Source organism: Nerophis ophidion, linkage group LG01 (assembly GCF_033978795.1).
Source record: "Nerophis ophidion isolate RoL-2023_Sa linkage group LG01, RoL_Noph_v1.0, whole genome shotgun sequence".
Lineage (NCBI taxonomy): Eukaryota > Metazoa > Chordata > Actinopteri > Syngnathiformes > Syngnathidae > Nerophis > Nerophis ophidion.
In genome coordinates, this window is record NC_084611.1 from 35,981,180 (window position 1) to 36,003,095 (window position 21,916).

General features: G+C 40.1%; 1 protein-coding gene across 3 annotated transcripts in view; it reads left to right on the plus strand.

Annotated features, from left to right (window-relative positions):
- The window catches only part of nipbla (NIPBL cohesin loading factor a), an 89,607-nt gene that overhangs the window by 61,727 nt on the left and 5,964 nt on the right, over window positions 1–21,916 (plus strand). For all 3 annotated transcript variants that reach the window (XM_061901797.1, XM_061901805.1, XM_061901816.1), the window contains exons 28-47: window positions 3,281–3,501; window positions 3,561–3,663; window positions 3,779–3,877; window positions 5,616–5,762; window positions 8,906–9,040; window positions 9,127–9,225; window positions 9,312–9,365; window positions 9,443–9,551; window positions 9,620–9,750; window positions 9,839–9,979; window positions 10,068–10,161; window positions 11,433–11,587; window positions 11,936–12,026; window positions 13,213–13,386; window positions 13,454–13,644; window positions 13,735–13,842; window positions 16,409–16,609; window positions 16,704–16,850; window positions 16,928–17,298; window positions 17,401–17,575. In XM_061901797.1, the coding sequence (XP_061757781.1) occupies window positions 3,281–3,501; window positions 3,561–3,663; window positions 3,779–3,877; window positions 5,616–5,762; window positions 8,906–9,040; window positions 9,127–9,225; window positions 9,312–9,365; window positions 9,443–9,551; window positions 9,620–9,750; window positions 9,839–9,979; window positions 10,068–10,161; window positions 11,433–11,587; window positions 11,936–12,026; window positions 13,213–13,386; window positions 13,454–13,644; window positions 13,735–13,842; window positions 16,409–16,609; window positions 16,704–16,850; window positions 16,928–17,298; window positions 17,401–17,575 (2,946 nt within the window). The remainder of the gene's footprint in view (window positions 1–3,280; window positions 3,502–3,560; window positions 3,664–3,778; window positions 3,878–5,615; window positions 5,763–8,905; window positions 9,041–9,126; window positions 9,226–9,311; window positions 9,366–9,442; window positions 9,552–9,619; window positions 9,751–9,838; window positions 9,980–10,067; window positions 10,162–11,432; window positions 11,588–11,935; window positions 12,027–13,212; window positions 13,387–13,453; window positions 13,645–13,734; window positions 13,843–16,408; window positions 16,610–16,703; window positions 16,851–16,927; window positions 17,299–17,400; window positions 17,576–21,916) is intronic.

Sequence of the window (21,916 nt, forward strand, 5' to 3'; positions counted from 1 at the left end):
GGGGGGATATATATTTTGTAAACCGTCTTTCATTGCTGTAATTGGTTCCGGGCCTGACTGTGGTAAATACATTTTCGTGACGTAGCAGTTATCAATCTAATATTTTCATAGCTAGAGCATAAAAAAATATTTAAATATTATTTTTTTACACATAATTAGCGCCCTTTTGACATTAAGTAACACTCACATAGTCACCTTATGCATTATTGTAATGCTGAGCCAATCAGTGGCCACGATACTGAACAGCGTGTTCTTGGAAATACTGTATTATCATTATTTTTAGTTACTTTAGTGATTTGTATGCATGAAAATGCTCTAAGTAGGACAAACAAATAGTGAAGCTATAAAATTTGAAATGCGATGTAGGGAAGGATGGCCGTAAATCGATGGGCTGCACGGTGGAAAAAGTGGTGAAGTGAATTATTTTTCTATAGCGCTTTTCTCTAGTGACTCAAAGTGCTTCACATAGTGAAACACATTATGTAAGTTACATTTAAACCAGTGTGGGTGGCACTGAGAGCAGGTGGGTAAAGTGTCTTGCCCAAGGACACAACAGCAGTGACGAAGATGGCGGAAGCGGGGATCGAACCTGGAACCTTCAAGTTGCTGGCACGGCTGCTCTACCAACCGAGCCACGTGAGTGAGCACGTTGAGCTCACAGTCAGTAAAGAAATGGTTTGCATTTCTGTGTTAAGTTTGCATGTTCCCCCAATGCTGACACAATGTTTTTCGGGTCTGCAGGAGTGAATTTGACTATGAACGGTTTACAAAATCCACGGTCCAAATTTTAACACAGTTGTACGACACATTTTTTTAGTTCGGTGCACATTGTTGTTCTTTTTAACACCCCAGCATTTCTCAGTTGTGGTTCACACATTCTGTACATGTTACAAACCGATTAGTAACACACACAAAAAAAAAACGTATGATCTGACAAGTAGGCAGATGGGATTTTTTAACTGAGGGGGACCAAGCTGTCAAATGATTTCAATTCAATGAATTATTTTGTACTCCATGCTTAATCAAATTGCGTTTTACTTAAACTACTAAATTACTTAAACTTTTAATAACTGCAGTGTAAACGACATAGGTTCATAAATAACAGTTTGTATAATGTACAGGACATTTACATTTCACCTGTCAGAAGTAAGCCTTAAAAGGGCGGCGACTGTTGCCAAGTGACGTCACGTCATCGAGGGAGAGAGGCATTTCCCCTGATTTCCACAGGACCTGTCACGACTCCCGGCTGCCGTGTTTAATTACCACAGCGGCGGACTCCTCACATTTTTATACAGAGGTTTTATTTTTTCCGTTTGCGTAACACGGCGGATCAATTCAGCCAAAATATGCCTGTGTTGGACAGGAAGTCATGCACAAATAAATTTCCATGTTTAATTTCAAAATAAAACAGTCCGTTTTCAAGGGGAATAGTATTTTACACTTATAAACGTCCTAACGAGTGAGGACGGACATGAAAGCAACTTGTCAAGAGTTTCCAGACGTAATTTCACCTTGTTGACCCAAATGCTGATTATGGAGGCCAACATTAAAAAATCCTAAACAAGTATATCCCGGGCAGGTTAGTGCACATATGGGGTCCTGTGTCAAATACTAGCTAATACAGAGGCCGTGGAAACAAAGGGTTTCACAGGAGCGCCCGCCTGTGGGTATTGGACGGCAAAGTTCCAGACGTTCCGCAGTGTTTACATCAGTGTTTACTTTCACAAATGATTATGTGCGGATTTGAGAGATCTCGTAAAAGTCCATGCTATTCTGCTGTAAGGTGGAGCCGCAACAGAGTGGCTGTGAGGATTGCCAGATGACAGATTATTGTGACGTTACGTGGTGATCACGCAACACAGCTGTGATGCTTCCTGTGAAAATCAAAGATTAGCTGTGCATTGGTGTCAGTGTCGCTATGGGAGTGACTGGAACTACGAGGTGTTGCTGACGGCTGGTCCTGTTGAATGCATGTTGTTGGTGCCAGTTAATAAAGCGATGGAACGTGCTTTGGTGGCTGTTACCTGATCTTGTCAATGACTGCCATAGTAGATTTCTACAGGCTCCCTACCAGTTCCACTTAAAAATGGTGACGTCCATGTGCACTGTTGTGGCACGCAAAAGCCGCACTCTACATGCACTCTGATGTAAATTGGCACTCATTGGCCTAGTGGTTGGTTAGAGTGTCCGCCCTGAGATCGGTGGGTCGTGAGTTCAAACCCGGCCGAGTCATACCAAAGACTATAAAAATGGGACCCATTACCTCCCTGCTTGGCACTCAGCATTAAGGGTTGGAATTGGGGGTTGAATCACCAAAAATGATTCCCGGGCGCGGCACCGCTGCTGCCCACTGCTCCCCTCACCTCCCAGGGGGTGATCAAGTTTGATTGGTAAAATGCAGAGAATAATTTCACCACACCTAGTGTGTGTGTGACAATCATTGGTACTTTAACTTTAAATAATGAAACATTAATGCTCCGTTTTACCGGCGATGTTTGTCATTTTATTTAGGAAAAATGCAAAACAACACACACACAAGGAGCGGTGTGGCTCCGATGGTAGTGCGGCCGTAACTGCAACTTGAGGGTTCCAGGTTCGATCCCCGCTTCCGCTGTCCTAGTCACTTCCGTTGAGTACCACCTGCTCCCAGTGCCACCCACATTGTTTTAAATGTACCTTAAAGATGTACGTACGGTACATAATGGGTGTTAATATGGAAATCACTTTGAGTTTCTAGAGAAAGGCACTATATAAATATAACTCCCTTCACTTGACTACAACCTTGTGCTAATAAAGATGCATTTTTTTCCACATCTTTATTTACACCAATGACATATTATTCTGACAAGAGTACCGATGAATACTGGTATCAATAAGGAATATTGATGTTAGTATTTCATCCATTTTCTACCACTGGAGCCTATCCCAGTTAAAGTTAAAGTACCGATGATTGACACACACTAGGTGTGGTGAAATTTGTCCTCTGCATTGACCCATCTCCTTGTTCACCCCCTGTGAGGTGAGGGGAGCAGTGAGCAGCAGCGGTGGCCGCGCTCGGGAATCATTTTTGGTGATTTGCTGCATTCAGAATATCCGACTGATATAAATCCCTACAAATGACCTTAATGAGAACCAACAGTATACGGTATAAAGTGAATGGATGATGGGTTTTCACTTCTCAGTGAAGCGCTTTGTCTGGAAAAGCGCTCTGTAAATTTAATCGATTGATATTGTTTTTAAATGGATGGTGTATATTGATGCTGTATTTTTTTAAATCTAGTTTTCCAGAAAGTTCTACATCGCTCAGTGGTTTCGGGATGCCACTACGGAGGCAGAGAAGTCCATGCGCAACCAAAATTCGAAGGATGACGACTCATCTGACGGGCCACAACACGCCAAGGAAATGGAGACTACGGGTGAAATCATGCAGCGGGCTGAGAAGCGCAAGAAGTTTCTGCGCACCATCATCAAGACAACGCCGGCTCACTTCGCTACGCTGAAGTAAGTGCTGGACCTGGTATCCGTCTTTACAATCTTCTAACTTGTTTTCTTCTCTTCAGGATGAACTCTGACACTGTGGACTACGAGGACTCCTGTCTGATTGTGCGTTATTTGGCCTCTATGAGGCCGTTTGCACAGAGCTTTGATATTTATTTAACACAGGTAATAATTGGTACCACCTCCTTGTTATGCATTTGATCATGTATTTATTGATTAAGTAATTAAAATATTTTTTTAATTACCTGCTTTAGTATCTACTTGATATTGTATTCCTTAGATATTGCGAGTCCTTGGAGAAAGTGCCATAGCTGTGAGGACGAAAGCCATGAAATGTCTCTCTGAGGTTGTGGCCGTGGACCCCAGCATACTAGCAAGGGTATGTGTTTCTCTCTATTAGTGCTGCAAAGAGCAGTTTTTGGAAAAGCAATTCTACTCACAGATTTAACTGGAATATAGCAACCATAGCATCCTTTTATAAATCTGTTCATTCTCAAAGATCCCGCCACTTGCTGCTTTTGTGTAAGTGTGTGAGCTTTGGGCATGTGTGTGTGTCTGACACAGGCATGAGTCCAGCCACCAGTCTTCTTGTTTATGGTTTAAGTTTATTTCGAACATTTATACAGTTGCCACATGATACATCATAATTTGTAGTTTCTCTTTTCAACATGTTCAAAAAGGAATAAGAAAAGCTGACCTTATTTAATCCTACCCCTTTTCCATTATTCATAGCAATTACTAGGACATACGATGAATTTCCTGGTCTCAATCTGTCCACAATTTACTCTATGAATATTAAAGTTCTCAAAAATAAATAAATGGTTAAATAAGTTGTAATTCACATAGTGAGATGAATAAAATTGTCTAATTTACAATCAGATTCAAAATGTTTATCAGAGTTATCTGTTTTAGTAAACACTAAGTTTAAACAGTTTCTTAAACTGGATCATATTTGTACTTTGGTTGACTTCTTTGCTTAATTAATTCCCTCATTTAGTTTCACATACTGATATACAAACATTTTTAAGTGTTGTACGTGCAAACAAATGTTTTAAATTACCTTTTACTCTAAGGTTATATTTTTTCCTTTTTTGTTATGAATAATTGTTGTACATTTTTGGGTAGAAGGATTATAGCTTGTTTTGTGCATAATTTTAACTGTTTGTAAATTCACTAAATCGTTGAATTTCAATATCTTTATTTCAATAAATAAAGGATCCGGGTGTTCCTGATATAACACTAGATATTATTCTAACTGAACTTTTTTGTAACACAACAGGCAGCCAATGCTTTGAAGTTACTGTATTTCCCCATATTCAGGCTTAGCACGTTTTATTCAATTTAATTTGTAATTGCTCTTTTAGACGAATGATAATAACATATGCTAGCTAGTGGTGTTCTTATATTTTTGGTTTAATCGAAAAATGATCAAAACTGACATTTACAGCTTCTAACCAATGTAAGATTGCTATGTTGGGTTTTTTTTTCGCTCCCCCCACCATCCCTCCTTTGTAATTCTCTTTCTACAGTACACCATCCCCTTAAAATACACTACTGTTTGTGTAGTTACACAACAGGCAGCCAATGTGAAACAAAGCCGAAAAAACAGCAATAGAAGTATTAGCTATGTGACACTATCCATTATTTTAGTAATTGAATAATCTGTCGATTAATTTGTCCGACTAATCAAGTAATCGCATAAAACAGACTTTATTGCCTCAATGTGTCATATTTTAGGCAAAATAATTGAAATAATGTTTTTCCTCTTGCCATAACTTTTTTTTTTCTAATAAAAGCGCATCATCAACCCTGAGATTGCACTTTTAAAGTGTGTGCATTGATGGGAAAAAAACACTACTGATCTGTGCGGAAACTACTATTTGTCTGTGTTTTTAAAATTCCGGGACTCCATGAATCAATTAGTCTCTGCAGGATTACATGACACCGTCCCATCCAGTCAGCTACACTGAAGCGTCATGGAGGAAAAATTGTGCAATTGTGCATAAACCAAGTTTTGTTTAATAGTGATTAGGATTTTAACCAAAATCGACCAGCACTCAGTGACACACGTGCTTTAAGGGCTCATATTGTATACTTATACTGCGCTGTTTCTGCAGTCGGACATGCAGCGTGGTGTCCATGGTCGATTGATGGACAACTCCACAAGTGTGAGGGAGGCAGCTGTGGAGCTACTCGGCAAATTTGTGCTCAGCAGACCACAACTCACAGAGCAGTACTACGACATGCTCATAGAGAGGATCCTGGTAAGTGTTTCTCCATGTATGCTGTGTGTTCAGTCACTATAGAAAAAGACCAGACTTTGTTCTATGATCAACAGATGAGTCAAGATAAGATAGTTTATTCATCCAGCATTGGGGAAATTATTTGGTTGCAGTGCAGGTTTTTACATACTCTAACAGAAGTAAAACGTAATGAAAAACTAAAAAATGTGTAATAAATACATATTACACAGTAACAATTGTTCTATGTATGGATACAAATGAAACCAAATCAATATAAATCAATTATCATTCACACTTACTATGGGAGACAAGAAAGCAGATGTACAGTATATTTTTTTAAAGCATTCTAACTTGTAAATAAAAGTCTGCTTATAATGGAAACAGTTGAAGCCCTCTAAATAACTATCCAATAACTGCCAACAATACTCCCATTTAAATTTTGTGATTTGAATGTTAACTAAGTATTAGTGATATTATTATTACAATAAATTACACAGACAAACTATAGCGGTGCCGTTACCAGAGCGAGCTAACTAGCTTGTGTGGCTATGTTGACATGATTGGCTGGTGACCTGCTTTCTTGCCTCAGAGCTTGTAAAGGTTTATTCTAGATTCTAAATAATGTCTCTTACTTTGATAGGATGAGGATATATTCTGGTGAGTTGGCCAAATTTGGCATCCAGTTTAGACCCAGTTGAGAAAGACACAAAGTTGTTTGGTCTTATTATGAGTCATTCAACACCTTTACAGTTTACATCTTTGTGATAGCAGACATTATACAGTAAGAGATGTTTTTTTAGGTTTGTTGTCGCTCATTATGTTCGTATTGAGTTATAATCTGTGCTATTCTTAAGGAAAAAGCAAACGTTATGGTGCGGTTTTGAAGTTGACGCACCGCTGTATGCTTAAAATGAGCAAAATACGTAAACATTATATGTTATTTTTAATGCGCCCATTACTACATTACATATATACGTACAGAGTGTATATAAAACCTTGATGATGTTTTGGGGGGCGCTGGAGCCTATCTCAACTACAATTGGGCGGAAGGCGGGGTCCCCCGCGACCTCAATGGGAATAAGCGGTAGAAAATGGATGGATGTTTTGGGATCGTCATTTAAACACTTTATAGAAAGAAGAGAAAGATTCCCATAGGCACCATTGTAAAGGGACTTTTGATTGCAGTTATTTACTAGTTAGAATGCATAAAAAATACATACATGAGGAATGTGATTGATTGGGAACATTTTTTTTTAAAGTGCAGTTCCCCTAATGCTGTATTGCACACCAAGAAAAAAAAGCACACTAATCACATAGATGCGTTGTTTTATGGTTGTGGGCAGAATAGGACCTGCGGTAGTACACTGTGGATGTAACAGTCTAATGTAGGGGTCATAAACCCACGGCTCCGGAGCAGCATGCGGCTCTTTGATCACTCTGATGTGGCTCAGCTGCTAAATTGCCAACCCCAACGATTATTTCGGGAGGTCTCCGGATTTTAGTGCGTTCCTCAGAAATCACCCGGGGATAAGACTCTCCAATTTTCACCTGGACTTCAATATTGAGGGTGTGCAGTGAAGGCAATGCCTTTAACACCCTCTACAACATGTCGTTGCGCCCGCTTTTACACCACGCGTATGCGTACCGACTGGTCACATTTTATATTCAGCCTCGGTTAACACACAAAAGTGACTGCAACGCATACTTAGCCAACAGCCATACAGGTTACACTGAGGGTTGTAATATAAACAACTTTAACACTCTTACTAATATGCGCCACACTGTGAATCCACACCAAACAAGAATGACAAACACATTTCGGGAGAACATCGGCACTGCAACACAACATAAACACAAAAGAAAAATACCCAGAATCCCATGCATCCCCTACTGTTCTGGGCTAGCATCAAAGCCCGCCCCCCCCCAACCTCGCCCACCGTAACCAACGCACGGAGGGGGTGAGGGGATTTGGTGCAACCGGGGGTGTATAATGTAGCCCGGAAGAGTAGGGATGCATGGGATTCTTTTGTGTTAATGTTGTGTTACAGGGCCAATGTTCTCCCGAAATTTGTTTGTCATTCTTGTTTGGTGTGGGTTCACATTGTGGTGCATATTAGTAACAGTGTCAAAGTTTTTTAAACGGGCACTCTCAGTGTAACCTGTACTGCTGTTAAACAAGTATGCCTTGCAATCGCGTGTGTGTGCCTACAGCAGCCTCCTACGACATGAGACTGGGCTGGCAAGCTGATTGAACGTGTTATAGAGGGCGCCAAAGGCAGCGCCTTCATAGGATGCCCTTATTATTGTTGTTCGAGGGAAATCCAGCAAACTTTAGCGTGAATAGTTGATCTGACATTCGGTAGTCTCTTGGAATATTCGGGAGGGTTGGCAAATGTGATGCTGTCAAGTGGCATTCATATAAAACTTGCGGACCCCACAATCATTAAATTTTTGTATTAAGGTGCGGGCCGCGTGTCTGAGACCCCTGGTTTATACATAGCACAAAGTAAAAGAAACTCTGTATGCAGTGTTATTTCATTTTAAATTTCTAAAGCGTTTTGTGGCGCCCATTGTTTTCTCTATTTTGTGAAACGGGTCAAAATGGCTCTTTTAGTGGTAAAGGCTGCCGACCCCTGGGCTAATGCTAAAGGAGCTACTCTGGGCCTCCACAGTGTCAGGCTTGAAATGAGAGGGGTTGGACCTTATGGATGTTAACTTTGTCTACATCCTTCTGTCGGCCTGTCACCTCCTCAATGTGGGCAGCCTTGGACGGAGTCAGCTCTCTTAATCATGTTTTGCTGTTTTCTGGCCTGCTGTAGTAATACAAATTGGGACTAGAGGAGTTCTACTCATGAAAGATTAAAATACAAGCAAATGCTGATCAAACTCAGTAGCAAACATAAATATGCAGCACACTTTATTGTCATGGATTGGATACGTTGTTTAATTCAGAATGCAGTATCCCTATTTACTTCCCAGCATCTTCAACTGCTACATTGATATTGTTATGCCTGTTGTCATGGAAATCACCAGGGTTCATGGAGAGTTCACTCCTTACTGTAGTCCTATACTGCCACCTTGTGTTGAAAATGTTTAAATGCACATAGTCATGGAGAAAATGCTCACTGTTCACAAGGTATTTTACAAAGTGATTTGGCCCACAGGATACTGGTATCAGTGTAAGGAAGCGAGTGATCAAGATCCTGCGAGACATTTGTTTAGGGCAGCCAACTTTCAGTAAGATCACAGAAATGTGTGTGAGGATGATCCGTAGGGTCAATGATGAGGAGGGTATTAAGGTAAGGACGCACTCCGCAATGTGCAGATGCATTGCAGAATTGTAGTTTTTTTTGTTCTCTTAACCCACATAATGTTTTTCTCATAGAAACTTGTGAATGAGACATTCCAGAAGTTGTGGTTTACCCCAACTGCTGCTCACGACAAAGAGACAATGACCAGAAAGATCCTCAACATCACTGACGTGGTAAGTTTCCACTAACACGATAAAATTAATTACTATCAGCATAACTTTCATTATATCAGAGACATTCTTTGTCTTTATTTTTCCAGGTTGCAGCGTGTCGAGACACTGGCTACGACTGGTTTGAGCAGCTTCTTCAGAATGTAAATCTTGAATTTGTTGCAAAATACTCAGCAGATTAACAGGCTGTTGGAGGTTAACACTGTCCCTCTTGTCGTAGCTCCTCAAATCCGAGGAGGATGCTTCGTATAAACCAGCCAAAAAAGCATGCATTCAGCTAGTGGACAATCTAGTGGAGCACATTTTGAAATATGAGGAGTCTCTCGCAGGTTTGTATATCTTAATGATAGTTACTTAAACTGTTGGTTTTTTATACGTATATACATGTCATCTGCAGAGAACAAGGGTGTCAACTCCACACGATTAGTGGCTTGCATCACCACTTTGTACCTGTTCAGCAAAATCAGGGCCCAGCTGATGGTCAAACACGCCATGACCATGCAGCCTTATCTAACCACCAAGTGTAATGTGAGTGCTGCATTTCCTGGTTTATCAGTATAAAAGTTTTTTCTGTGTATTTGCACGCCAACAGCTGTGCTTTTTGTATCTTCTGTAGACTGCCAATGACTTCATGGTCATCTGTAATGTGGCCAAGATCTTGGAGCTGGTGGTACCTCTCATGGAGCACCCCAGTGAAACTTTCCTCGCCACCATCGAAGAAGACCTCATGAAGCTCATCATCAAACATGGCATGACTGTACGATATAGCATTTTTTGTGGTGTTACCGCCACTTTACATTTGAATGTAGTCTTTTTTTATGAGATGCCATCCCTCTTTTCTATAGGTGGTCCAGAACTGTGTTAGCTGTCTGGGTGCTGTTGTAAACAAAGTAACACACAACTACAAGTTTGTCTTGGCATGCTTCAACAGATTCTATGGTGAGATACACATTTCTCCACTCAATGTACCATATTTCACTTTGGGCTTCACTAGGGCTGGGCGATATGGCCTTTTTTAAATATCTGTATATTTTTAGGCCATATCGCGATACTTGATATATATCTCAATATTTTGCCTTAGCCTTGAAAGAACACTTGATGCATATAATCACACTAGTATGATGATTCTATGTGTCTACATTAAAACATTCTTGTTCATACTGTATTAATACATGCTCCTTTTAAACTTTCATGCAGAGAAGGAAATCACAACTAGGTCAACTGACCAAAACTGTATTTATTAAACAGTTATCAAGCAGTGGCACAAACATTCATGTCATTTCCAAAACAGAAAGTGCAAGATTGTCAGAGATAATTTAAAACAAGCTATTAGTGAATTTTTGTGCATGATGTCACTAAGATGACATACCAAAACAACACAAAATTAAAGTGCACTTTTTATACAGAACGCCACTACAATAGTTGAAAACAAATAAAGTGCACTTTTGCGCATGATGTCACACCAAGATATTTCAATAACTGTCAAATAAAAATGAGCTGCATAATAGGAAATCAGATAGTGTTCATCCTTCGCAATGTGGTAGGTTACTGCGGACATTATCCCCTTTTGTTGTTGACTATTTTTTTCATACGGTGTTGATCTTGAAATGTTTGCCTCTGCATTTTGATGGTGTGGGCGTGTGGCACCGAATGGAGATGTTGACATGCGGAGTAAGCACTTTTCATTCTCTAGCAGGTGACTTTTCAAATGATGCTACATATTAGCAGTAATGCTACTTTTTGTAGCAACACTTTTACCCCACACTTGACAAATTAAGGTTGTCTGTTCAACATATTCCCACTTGAAGCCAAATCACCGCCGTGCTTTTTTTCTTGGAAATAAATTCTTCCTTCATTTGTTACCAGATTCGCACTTTATTTCTCTCGTATAACCACTCACACGGCTAAGCCAGCATCACAGCTAACGTTACCCATGCTGCTACCTCTCTGCTCCGCGAGGGTGTATACGTGTGTGACGTGTGTAAAAAGGTGTGCTTGCTGTCTGTGAGAAGGAGAGACAACAAAGAGTGAGAAGAGCCTGTAGTGTAATGCCAGCAGCTAAAAGAAACTGTGTGAGAACGTATACTTGTATTATACGATATAGTCATTTTCTATATCGCACAGAGACAAACCCGCAATATATCGATATATCGCCCAGCCCTAGGATTCATTGCACCGTGAACTCACCATTGCTGTATTTTTGCCTTCAGGTGCACTTAATAAGATGAAGCTCCAGCATCAAGACGATCCTACCAGCACAGCGTTGTCAGCAAGCAAACCTGTCCTGTTGCGATCGCTCTTCACTGTGGGCGCCCTAGCTCGACACTTTGATTTTGACCTGGAGGAGTTTAAGGGCGCCAACAAGGTAGAGTAGTAGTTTTTGCCACACTCACAAGACCAAATAACAAGAAAAAACAAATGCAAACATGAGACATGTTTGCTTAGCAAGCTATTAATATTCAATTTTTGCCACTCAGTCTAGTCTTCTATGTTTTGTGTGTTTTTTTGTGTTTTCAATCAATTACAATTTTAATCAGATGAATCACAGCGTTTTTGAGGAGTCATTTTGATTCATTTAAATGTTTTACATGTGTTATTTATTAGTTTTTCTACAGTATGCTTTGTCAATGGTTAAATATTTTCACTACGAAGATGAGGAAAGTCTACTCTTAAATTGTCCAACTGTTGTTTCACCCTCTTTTTATGTGTGCAGGTTGACATTAAGGAGAAAGTTCTTGAGCTGCTGCTATACTTCACCAAACATGATGACGAGGAAGTCAAAAGCAAAGCTATCACCGGCTTAGGTAATTGCCATTAGGTATAAATTAGGCCTGAGCGGTATCTATTTTATTGATTAATTAGTTTTAAGTTGCAGACGATTTTGAAAAGTCAATGTTTTTTTTCCCTTGATCGCATACTTTTTGCCCTCATAAGCTGCTGGCCTGCCTCCTTACTTCCTTAGCAGAAATTCACAAGCCTCGCAAAACCTGGCTAGTTCTAACGAGAACGAGAAGTTTGTTCCAAAGAAAACAAAAGGGTTGTCAGTGCATTAAAATTACTTAAACAGGTGTGGAACACGTGACTGCACGCTGCAAAGTTTGTTTAAAAAAAAGGCAGCAGTACAACAAACTTATTCCAGCATCTGAAACAGCATTGAGTTGAGGCGAACAAGACCACAGCAACTAACAACAAACTCCACCTAATAAGCCTCTTAATGTGGTGGAATCATTTACACAAGGCATCATGTATGATGAGAAAGGAGAACAATGCTCAGAGCGAACACTAAAGCAGTCACTATCTGCATTCAAACTGGATAGCTCATACATGCATTTACTGCTGCAAAATTCTCGTGGAATTATAATAAATTTGTCATCTGTATAATAATATATTACATTTGCAATTAGGTGTACATTTTTTTAACATCAGTATGCATTAACAAGGAACCCAGGAGAACTATAGTCATCTCAATGGTTTACTTGTTTATTTGATTGCATGCAATGTACAATACTACGTGTATTTACAGAAATATTTTATTCAAGACCAAAGTTTTAGTTTGCACTTTATTAATCTCAATGTTGGAGATTATTTAATCGCCAGCTTTGTACAATGTTCCATTTTTGTGAACATTAGTTCTTTATTCAAGCAGAAGTATTGCCTCCTAGAGGAATCTTTTAATTGTATTATTTGAAAAACATTGCATACGAGGAAAACGTATATCTGGTTTAAAAATAACAATATTAATATACACATTAGAATTTTGCTAAGAGCAGAAAGTCTAATGTTTCTTTAAAAAGTAGGGGGACAAAAATCGTAAATCAAATTTTTGGTGAAATAAATCAGAGATTTTATTTTTAGGCCATATTGCCCAGGCCTAGTCTAAATGATAATTTAGCAGATCATGATGCCATGTTGCATTTTTTTCCTGGTATCAGTTGGACTCAAGGACCCTTTGCCTTAGCTTAAATTTGGCATATTTTGTTGTTGTTTTAGGCTTCTTGGTCATCATGCACCCCAGCCAAATGTTTGTGCCAGAGGTAAAGTCTTTGTACAACGGCATCCTGGCTGACAGTGCCTCATCAGTCGGCCTTAAAATCCAGATCCTCAAAAACCTGCAGACGTACTTGCAGGAGGAGGACACAAGGATGCAGGAAGCAGACAGAGAATGTATGTTTCACATCATGTGCTATATCAACGGATGGGGGGTAAATATATAATCTATTTGTTTTTGCAGGGAAGAAGCTTTCCAAACAGGAAGATCTAAAGGAGATGGGGGACATTTCTTCTGGAATGAGCAGCTCCATTATGCAGCTTTATCTGAAACAGGTGTTGGAGGCATTTTTCCACACCCAGACCGGTGTAAGGAACTTTGCTCTTAGTGTCATTGCGCTCACACTAAACCAGGGCCTCATCCATCCGGTGCAGGTAAGCAGTCAGACCTCACGGTCTCTTGTCCAAGAAATTGACTACATTTTAATGACTGTGATTTATTTTATTTTGACCTAACTTGTGAAGTGTGTACCATACCTGATTGCAATGGGAACCGACCCGGAGCCCAGCATGAGGAACAAATCTGATCAGCAGCTGGTAGAAATTGACAAGAAATACACAGGATTTATTCATGTGAGTTGGCATCATTCACCTTTATCATCCATTATCATCCACCTTGCACCTTATCCGGTTTGATTACTTAATTACTGATGTTTATTGTAGTGCATGCACAATATTCTCTTACATAGTGACGTTAGCTCTTATAGATGCCATGCCCAAATGAATTGCTGGGTTAACCGTCCGCTCGGACAAAAACAATGGTGCCACTCAAATAGACTATAGGTATCCAAGCTTTTTGCACTAATGCAGCATACTAAAAAAATGAAAGAATGCAGCAGGCCACATTGTTATTTTGATAATATTTTTCACTTTGTAAAAAGGCTAAAAAGAAGCTTTGTTTTTTTAATAGCTATTAGTAGAGATTGACCAACATGTTTTTTTCAGGGCTGATGCCGATTATTAGTAGTGAAGGAGGCTGATAATCAATATTTAGAGACTATATTCATTTACAGTAAAAGTGACATATTTGCGTCAAAATTTAGAATACTACTATTACAAACTCTGTGTATTAAGTGCAGAGAGTTCCTTGACACAGTAGCATCTATTATGAAGTGCAATAGCTTGGAGCTAGTAAATCAGTCAATTTTTTTTTTAAATGTTACTTTTAGTTCAATTAGTAGTCCAGATTGAACAGCACAAAATTATGGTGCTAAAAGTAAAATTGTTCAGCGTGCTCTCAGATCATAAAAAGCATTATTCAGATAAAAATATTATAAATTACGTTATTAACAATATCTTTATCAAGGTATGATTGTAAAAATCCACATTTTGTATTGTCATTATTATAATATCTGTAATATTGTGCATTATAAGGCAGCCTACACATTATATATCTGCATTGTGTTATGTTAAAGCCTTATTCCAAAATGGAATACATTTATTTTTGTCCTCAAAAATTCCACACAGAATACTCCATAATGAGAATGTAAAAAAGTTTAATAATTTTTTGCAAATGTAGTAAAAATAAAAAACTGAGAAATGCCATTTCCATAAGTATTCACAGCCTTTGCCATGAAGTCCATGCTTGTTTCAACTGATCATCTTTGAAATGTTTCCTAATTGGAGTCCACTTGTGGTAAATCCAGTTGGTTGGACACACTTGTCTGTATACTGTATAAGGTCCCACACTTGACATTGTATGGCAGTGCACAAACCAAGAATAAAGTCAAAAGAATTGGCTGTAGACCTTCACGACAAGAATGTCTTGAGACACAAATCTGAAGAAGTGTACAGAAAAATATCTGGTCAATATCTCCCAATAAGCCCAATTGCCTCCATTATCAGTAAATAGTAAAACTTTGGAACCACCAGGACTCCTCCTAGAGCTGGCCTTCCGTCTAAACTGAGCGATCGGGGGAGAGGGGCCCTAGTCAGGGAGGTGACCAAGAACTCGATGGTCTCTCTGTTTGAGCTACAGCATCCCTCTTTAAAGAGCGAACCTTCCAGAAGGACAGGGAACACTGCAGCAATCCGCCAATCATGCTGGTATAGCAGAGTGCCCAGACGAAAGTCATTCCTTTGAAAAGGTTTGCCAAAGTGCACCTGAAAAACTCCCAGACCATGAAAAACAACATTTTCTGGTCTGATGAGACACAGATTAAACTCGTTAGTGTGAATGCCACATGTCATGTTTTGAGGGAACCAGGCACCGCTCATCACCAGGGCAATACCATCACTACAGTGGAGCATGGTGGTGGTGTCAGCATCATGCTGTGGGGATGTTTTTTTCTAGCATCAAGAACTGGGAGGCTAGTCGCGATAGAGGGAAAGATGAATGCAACAATGTACAGATACATCCCTGATGAAAACGTGCTCCAGAGCGCTTTTGAACTCCGACAGGGTTGATGGTTTATCTTTAAGCAGGACAATGACCCTAAGCACACAGCCAATATATCAAAGGAATAGCTTCAGGACAACTCTGTAAATGTCCTTGGCCCCGCTACAGCCCAGCTATGAATCCAATTCAACATTTTTGGAGAGATCTGAAAATTTACATCTACGCTTTCAATACAACCTGATGGAGCTAGTGGTATCGTATTTAAAATGACTTGACTCTGTTATTACTGCTAAAGGTGCATGAACAAAGTATTAAGCAAAGGATACTTATGTATGTGTGATTTCTTAGTTATGTATTTTAAATAAACTTATAAACATCCATCCATCCATCCATTTCTACCGCTTATTCCCTTTGGGGACGCGGGGGCCGCTGGGGTCTATCTCAGCTACAATCGGGCGGAGGGCGGGGTACACCCTGGAAGAACATCGCAGAACTTGTAAACATTTCTCTTAAAAAAATGTGTTTATATTGTCACTATAGGGTATCGTGTGTAGAACTTTGAGAACAAAAGTGAATTTATTACTTTTTGGAATAAGGCTGGAAGATGAAAAAGTGAAGCATTGTGAATACTTTATAGATGCATTGCATATTTGTGTATTCATTTTTTGGATGGTGCCGATGTTGTTAATTTCCCCCTTTTTTTTTTACTGCTATTATTTTTTTATGCTTACTATGTTTCTATGCCCAAATGTCGGATGCAATTTTTCCTTTGCTAATTTTCTCTCCCCACATCCTTTTCAGATGAAGGCTGTGGCGGGGATGAAGATGTCCTTCAATTTGCAGAAGTCAATCGAGTTCTCCCGGAAGACTGTCATTCGAGGCTTCAGGCAGGATGAGACCACCACGGCCCTCTGCTCACACCTCTACTCTATGATCCGAGGGAACCGGCAGCACCGGAGGGCCTTTCTGATCTCGCTGCTGAGCCTCTTCGACGACAGCTCTGTGAGTCACGTAGCCTGCAGCTCAACTACATTAATGAAAGTCCCTTTCATGCATTTGTTTCCACCCCCCACACGCCCTCCTTTTAATTTTACAGAGGACAGAAGTCAACATGTTGCTGTTTATAGCAGACAATCTGGCCTGTTTTCCATACCAGAGTCAGGAGGAGCCTCTCTTCATCATGCACCACATTGATATCTGTCTGTCGGTATCTGGAAGCAACCTTTTGCAGACATTTAGAGAGGTATGATTTACACACTGTCCACCAAATAAATGTTAATCTGGTACTAATAAATATTACTTCCCTTTTTTTCTGTCCAGCTTCTGCTTACAGAGCCTAGACGGAAAGAGAAGAAGGTCAAAAAAGAGTGGAAGAGCACGTCAGACGGTGAGGACGACGAAAGAATGAACTGTGACTCTCCCAGGAGTGATGACGCGCACAGCGGCAACAGCGAAGACGAAGACGGCGTTGCACGCCGGCCCAGAAAGGCTAGGAAACCAGTAGCAGACTCGGAGAGCTCAGAGTCTGAAACGGACCTGGACGATCTGGATGTGGACGATGCAGAAAAGGTTATGAGGCTCCTCCCAGACAATCCCAACAGCCTCTTGGACTTTGCTAACTCTGTGCAAGGCATCCTGTTACTGCTGGTGCTCAAACAGCATTTGAAAAACCAATATGGCTTCTCGGATGGGTACGAGCTATGAATCATCTTCACAATTCTCCAGTCCTTACTGTTATCACCGCATCTGATTGTCCGTCTCGTAATCATCACCGCCTTTTGATTTTCCCACAGCAAAATCCAAAAGTACTCTCCAACAGAGTCGGCCAAGGTCTACGATAAGGCGGTGAACAGAAAAGTCAACGTTCAGTTCCACCCGCGACAAACCCTCGACTTCATCTCCAACAACATGGCTCGTGCCACTTTGACGGAAGACGTCAAGAGGCGCATCGTCAAACAGTATCTGGACGTAAGTGAAGAAGGGATTTATCAACATTAACCTTACTCACGCCATGTTCCATAATTATGTATATTGATAATGAATATAAAGCGCATTAAGAGTGCACACAAACAAATCACAATCTTGAGTCACATCAACATGCAGTCTAATCTCTAAATATTTTATTTATTGTGATTAAAAGGGAACTGCAATTTTGGGGGCAATTTTGCCCATCATTCACAAGCCTTTTGTGAGACAGGAACATGTTTTTCTCTTTTTAATACATTTTATTTTGTAACAAACTGCTCGTAGTAGACAGATAACTATCTACCTAATGGGATTTATTCCCCCTATAAAGTACTCTTAACACCCTCAATCAATGTTTTATATACACACTGTTAGTAAATATGTCGTAACAGCCACATTCATAATAACCTATCATTCACGTATTTTGGTCATTTTAAGCATTACGGCGGCGCATTGATTTCACAGAGCATCACATCGTTTGCCATTTCCTGCAAAAAAATACAACTATTACTAATCTTGGCAGACTTCATTAGACAACAATGACTACTCTGAACATTATATTTATGAGCCTGAGTGTACAGTGCATCAGCAAAGTATTCTTAGTGCTTCACTTATTCCACATTTTGTTATGTTAGTGCCTTATAATAATAATAATAATGGGTTAGATTTATATCGCGCTTTTCTATTGTTAGATACTCAAAGCGCTCACAGTGAAGTGGGAACCCATCATTCATTCACATTTGGTGGTTGTAAGCTACATCAGTAGCCACAGCTGCCCTGGGGTAGACTGACGGAAGCGTGGCTGCCAGTTTGCGCCCACGGCCCCTTCGACCACCACCAATCATTCATTCATCATTCATTCACCAGTGTGAGCGGCACCGGGGGCAAAGGGTGAAGTGTCCTGCCCAAGGACACAACAGCAGCGATTTGGATGTCAATAGGTGGGAAGCGGACCTGCAACCCTCAGGTTTCTGGCACGGCCGCTCTACCCACTACGCCACGCCGCCCCCTTACTCCATAGTGAAATCAATTAATTTTGTCCTCAAAATTCTACACACAATATCCCACAAGGACAATGTGATATTTTTTTAAGAGAGGTTTTTGCAAATGTATTAATAATGAATACTAAGAAAGCACATGTTCATAAGTATATGCAGCCTTAGCCTTGAAGCTCAAAAGTGAGCTCAAGTGCACCCTGTTTCAACTGATCATCCGTGAGATGTTCCTACAGCTTAAATGGAGTACACATGTGGTGAATTCAGTTTGTTGGACATGATTTGGAAAAGCACACACCTGTGTATATATAAGGTCTCACGCTTGACAGTGCATGGCAGAGCGCAAACCAAGCATTAAATTAAATAAATTGTCTTTGGACCTTCGAGACAGGATTGTCTTCAGGCACACATCTGGGTAAGAGTACGGACAAATATCTGCTGCCTAGAAGGTCACAATGAGCAAAGAGTCCTCCATCATCTGTAAATGGAAGTAGTTCGGAACCACCCTGTAGGGAAGGGACCAAGAACCTTGTCACTGTCAGAGCTACATCATTCGTTTGTGGAGAGAGGAGAAACTTACAAAATGACAACCATCTCTACAGAAACCCAACAATCAGGCCTGTTTGCTACGTAGAGGTTCTGCAAAGAAGAATGGTCGAAACTGCCCAAAGATAGGTGTGCCAAGCTTGTACCATCAAATTTCAAAAACGACTTGAGCCTGCAAAAGGTGATTTAACAAAGTACTCAGCAAAGGTTGTGAATGCATGTGATTTCTTATTTTTTTTTTATTTTTTATACACTTACTAAAAAATGTTTTTACATTGTCATTATACGAGACGGCGTGGCAAGTTGGCAGAGTGGCCGTGCCAGCAATCTGAGGGTTACTGGTTCAATCCCCACCTTCTACCATCCTAGTCACGTCCGTTGTGTCCTTGGGCAAGACACTTCACCCTTTTTCCTGATGGGTCCTGGTTAGCGCCTTGCATGGCAGCTCCCGCCATCAGTGTGTGAATGTGTGTGTGAATGGGTGAATGTGGAAATACGGTCAAAGCGCTTTGGGCTCCTTAAAAAAGGTATAGAAAAGCGCTATACAAGTACAACCATTTACCATTTATACAGTAGTTAAATCTGTGATCAAGGCACCGCTAAAAGTAGGTCCTCTGTGTTAGCTCTTAAAAAAATAATGTTGGTAATACTTGGTAAATGAGCTAGTCATGACATGTACATTTAGTATTGTTGGAGGTTATAGGTTTGTTTTTAGAGGGCAGTATGGGCGGAATAGATTACTCCCATTAGGTACTTTTTAGTCGTCTGGTACGAGCCTAATATTATAAATTACAAACGCTATTTTTTTTACTAAAGGACACACTAGACTGTTGTTAGCATGACGGCCAACATGTTGTCCTCTCACCCATCCACCTGGTCATCTTGCATTAGACAATAGCATTAATTTATCATTTTCTTTTGACTTGTCCTCATTACATACATGAATGTACTCTGCAGTGAGTAAGCGTGACTTTATTTTTATACTCGATGGGTTATTTTTTTTTACCTGTTAATTTCGATCATTTAAATGAACTTTTTCTGGGTTTCTATACCTAGAACAAAAAATGCAGAAGTCTTAATAATGTAGTAATAATAGAAAATGATAAAATAATCCAAAACATAGTAATGATCCTTTTTTCGTCCCATCGAATTTTGATCTTGATTCTAAGCAAGAAATTGTGATTCCTATTTTTCACAGCCCTAGAGCGTAGTCACGTTTCCAGCAAGCGGAACAGTTCCGTTCACCATGGTACTGTGTGTTTGTCCACCATGGAATGTATAATTAAAGAAAGAAATGCAACACGGTACAATTCATGTTGACAATACCTGCAAACAAGGGTATCAATCAATCAAACTTTATTTATGAAACTCTTTTCATACATAAAAGAAATGCGACACAAAGTTCTTTACAGCCTAATAAAAACACCCTGATTACCCACTTCCCCCATCATCATGTACACACATATCCCACACGCACAAACAAATGAATGCATGACTGAGTACGGAGGAGCCAGGTGAGTAAACACTATCACAAGAGCCCTCCTCACCGGGAGGTCATCAGACCACGGCCACCAGAATGTTGACACAAAGTGCCCCCACAACACGGCTGATAACCTTTGATGGAGTAAACTCCCCTCTAAAAAAACTCTGCAAAGTAAAAATAGTAAAACATAAAAAATATTAATAACAATGAGTTAGAATAACGGATAAAATACAACTAAAACATATGAAGATACAAAATAAATATACAGTAAATATTTTTACAGCGACTTGTCCAAGGTGTATAATGCCTTCCGCCCGAATAGGACAAGCGGTAGAACATGGATGGATCCATCCATTCATTTTCTAACGCTTGTCCCGTTCGGGGTCGCGGGGGTTGCTGGGGCCTATCCCAGCTGCACTAAGGTAGAAGGCGGCACCTCATCACAGGGCCAACACAGATAGACAACACTCACTCACATTCACAAGCCGGAGTACTCAGAGGGTACTAAATCTTGACTTGGATTGATCAAATCTAGACTAGACTAGACCTGACCAATCTAAGCCTATGAGCATGAACTGATGAAGCCTACTCGGATGAGCGATGGATTGGGTGTTTGAGAGCAACTTGTGGCGGTGCCTGTTGCCATGTGACGGCAGCTCTTTTTAATCTTTTCATTCCATTGTGTTTGCGCTAGTTTATAAAGGGATAGAATGTGCTTCCATGGCTGTAGATTCCTTGTCTACAAACGGGCTATTCTAAGAATGCGAGCTTGTCTGAGCATGTGCAAAAAGACTCTAAACTTAGCTCATTGGGCATCAATGCGGTGAAATCACACATGCTATTAACTAATCACAAGTGAGCCATTAAAAGCAATTTGGCACTCTTAACTGCTGCCAAATTTCTTTGACGTGACCAACAAAACCAATTCTGCTGTCGCCACCACAACTGTAAACTGCTGCTACCACTACCGAAAAAAAAACATTCTCAGATGAAGCAGTCCTGCAAGCCACTTCTAATTCGCTACATAATAACAGTTAACTTTTCAACTATCCAGGATTATCATTGTCAAATGCTTACAATTTGTTTTGACTATATATAAGAACCATACGCGGTAGGACTTGGGTATTAAAGTGGCATTAAAAATTTTGTTATAATGCATTAAATTAGATTTTTTGATACCTGTAGAAAATCTTGAAGTAATTATTGAGATTACTTGTTACTAATAAAAGTAATGGCGCCATTATGTAACTCAGTTTTTTCTATTCATACATTTTCTACCGCTTGTCCCTTTTGGGGTCGCAGGGGTGCTGGAGGCTATCT